The sequence below is a fragment of the Oncorhynchus nerka genome, unplaced genomic scaffold (assembly GCF_034236695.1).
Source record: "Oncorhynchus nerka isolate Pitt River unplaced genomic scaffold, Oner_Uvic_2.0 unplaced_scaffold_3143, whole genome shotgun sequence".
In the NCBI taxonomy this organism is placed as follows: domain Eukaryota; kingdom Metazoa; phylum Chordata; class Actinopteri; order Salmoniformes; family Salmonidae; genus Oncorhynchus; species Oncorhynchus nerka.
Genome location: NW_027038155.1, coordinates 24492 through 26629, shown reverse-complemented (window position 1 = coordinate 26629; position 2138 = coordinate 24492). Strand labels below are relative to the sequence as shown.

The 2138-nt window shown below is 58.7% G+C and overlaps 1 protein-coding gene across 1 annotated transcript; it reads right to left on the bottom strand.

Moving 5' to 3' along the window:
* Window positions 1–467: 467 nt before the first annotated feature.
* LOC135566838 (uncharacterized) lies at window positions 468–1646 on the bottom strand (the record flags this gene model as incomplete). Its single annotated transcript, XM_065014438.1, has 1 exon — window positions 468–1646. A coding segment is annotated over exon 1 (1179 nt), but the record flags the coding sequence as incomplete, so codon positions are not given.
* Between the last annotated feature and the right edge of the window lie 492 nt (window positions 1647–2138).

Genomic DNA, 2138 nt, shown 5'->3' with positions numbered 1-2138 from the left:
TCAGAACATCAATGTCAGGCTGTTTACTGAGACTGTCAGAACATCAATGTCAGGCTGTTTACTGAGACAGTCTGACATCAATGTCAGGCTGTTTACTGGAACAGTCAGACATCAATGTCCGGGCTTTGTTGCACGACAGTCAGACATTAATGTCAGGCTGTTTACTGAAACAGTCAGAACATCAATGTCAGGCTGTTTGCTGAAACAGTCAGGAACATCAATGTCAGGCTGTTTACTGAAACAGTCAGAACATCAATGTCAGGCTGTTTACACACTGAGACAGTCAGACCTCAGTGTTGCTGGGACTGAGAGGGCCAGCCCCTGCCTCCCCTGGCAGAGGGCTGGATCTGCGAGTTCAGAACCAAGCAATCAATATCCTACATGCATGGATTCTATGATATGTTGCTTTTCTACAGAATATTCAATGTCATTTAAATTAGCTCTAGGTAACTGTGTTTCTGTCTCACTCTGGCTATGGAGTGTTGCTTTCTCTCTCCCGTCCACTGGGCCAAGCTGCTCTCCTTCCCCGCTCTACTGGAGTAGGCTGCCTCTCCCTCCCGTCCACGGGAGGTAGGCTGCTCTCCTTCCCGTCCACGGAAGGTAGGGCTGCTCTCCTTCCCCGTCCACTGGAGCAGGCTGCTCAAGCCTTCTCCGTCCACGGGAGCAAGAGGCTGCTCTCCTTCCCCGTCCACGTGGGAGTAGGCTGCTCTCCTTCCCCGTCCCACGCGGGGTAGGCTGCTCTCCTTCCCCGTCCACGGGGGTAGGCTGCTCCCCTTCCCCGTCCACGGGAAGTAGGCTGCTCTCCTTCCCCGTCCACGGGAGCAGGCTGCTCTCCTTCCCCGTCCACGGGAGTAGGCTGCTCTCCCGTCCCCGCTCCACGGGAGTAGGCTGAAGCTCTCCTTCCCCGCCCACGGGAGTAGGCTGCTCTCCTTCCCCGTCCACGGGGAGTAGGCTGCTCTCCTTCCCGTCCACTGGAGTAGGCTGCTCTCCTTCCCCGTCCACTGGAGCAGGCTGCTCTCCTTCCCCGCCGCCCACTGGAGTAGGCTGCTCTCCCTTCCCCGCCCACTGGGAGTAGGCTCCTCTCCTTCCCCGTCCACGGGAAGTAGGCTCCTCTCCTTCCCCGCCCACGGGAGTAGGCTCCTCTCCTTCCCCGTCCACGGGAGTAGGCTGCTCTCCTTCCCCGGGCCCACTGCGTGAGGCTGCTCTCCTTCCCCGTCCACGGGGTAGGCTCCCTCTCCTTCCCCGGGCCCGCGGGAGTAGGCTCCTCTCCCTTCCCCGCCCACTGGGGCAGGGGCTGCTCTCCTTCCGCGCCCACTGGAGGCAGGCTGCTCTCCTTCCCCGTCCACTGGGTAGGCTGCTCTCTCCTTCCCTCGGGCCCACTGGGTAGGCTGCTCTCCTTCCCCGTCCACTGGGCAGGCTGCTCTCCTTCCCCGTCCACTGGAGGTAGGCTGCTTCCTCCTTCCCGCTCCCACTGGAGTAGGCTGCTCTCCTTCCCCGTCCACTGGAGTCAGGCTCCTCTCCTTCCCCGCTCCACTGGAGCAGGGCTGCTCTCCTTCCCCGCCCACTGGAGTAGGCTTCTCTCCTTCCCGTCCACTGGAAGTGCAGGCTGCTCTCCTTCCCCGATCCACTGGAGTAGGCCTCCTCATTCCCCGTCCTACTTTGGAGTAGGCCGCTCTCCTTCCCAAAGTCCACTCCTGCTCTCCTCCCCTCTCGGTTTCCTCCCTCACCCCTCTTCAATTCTCTCTCCTTCATTTCCCACTTCTAACCTACTTCCTCTCTTGTTTCCTTTCTCTCCTTCTCTCTCCTTCTTCACCCTCCTCTTCATCACTGTCACCCTCTTCCCAATCACTCTCTTTTCACTTTCCTCTTCCTCCCTCTTCCCCCCTTCCTCTCCCTCTTTCTTCTCCTCTCTCCTCCTTCCCCTCCCTCTTCTCTTTCCTGTCCTCCCTCATCCTCCTCCTTCTTCATCACTTGGAATGACTGTCGGTCACTCTGTTACAACAGAACACAGCCTGTTATGGAGGGAGAGACAGAACACAGCCTGTTAGAGGAGAGACAGAACACAGCCTGTTAGGAGGGGATGGAGGGAGAGACAGAACACAGCCTGTTAGGAGGGATGGAGGGAGACAGAACACAGC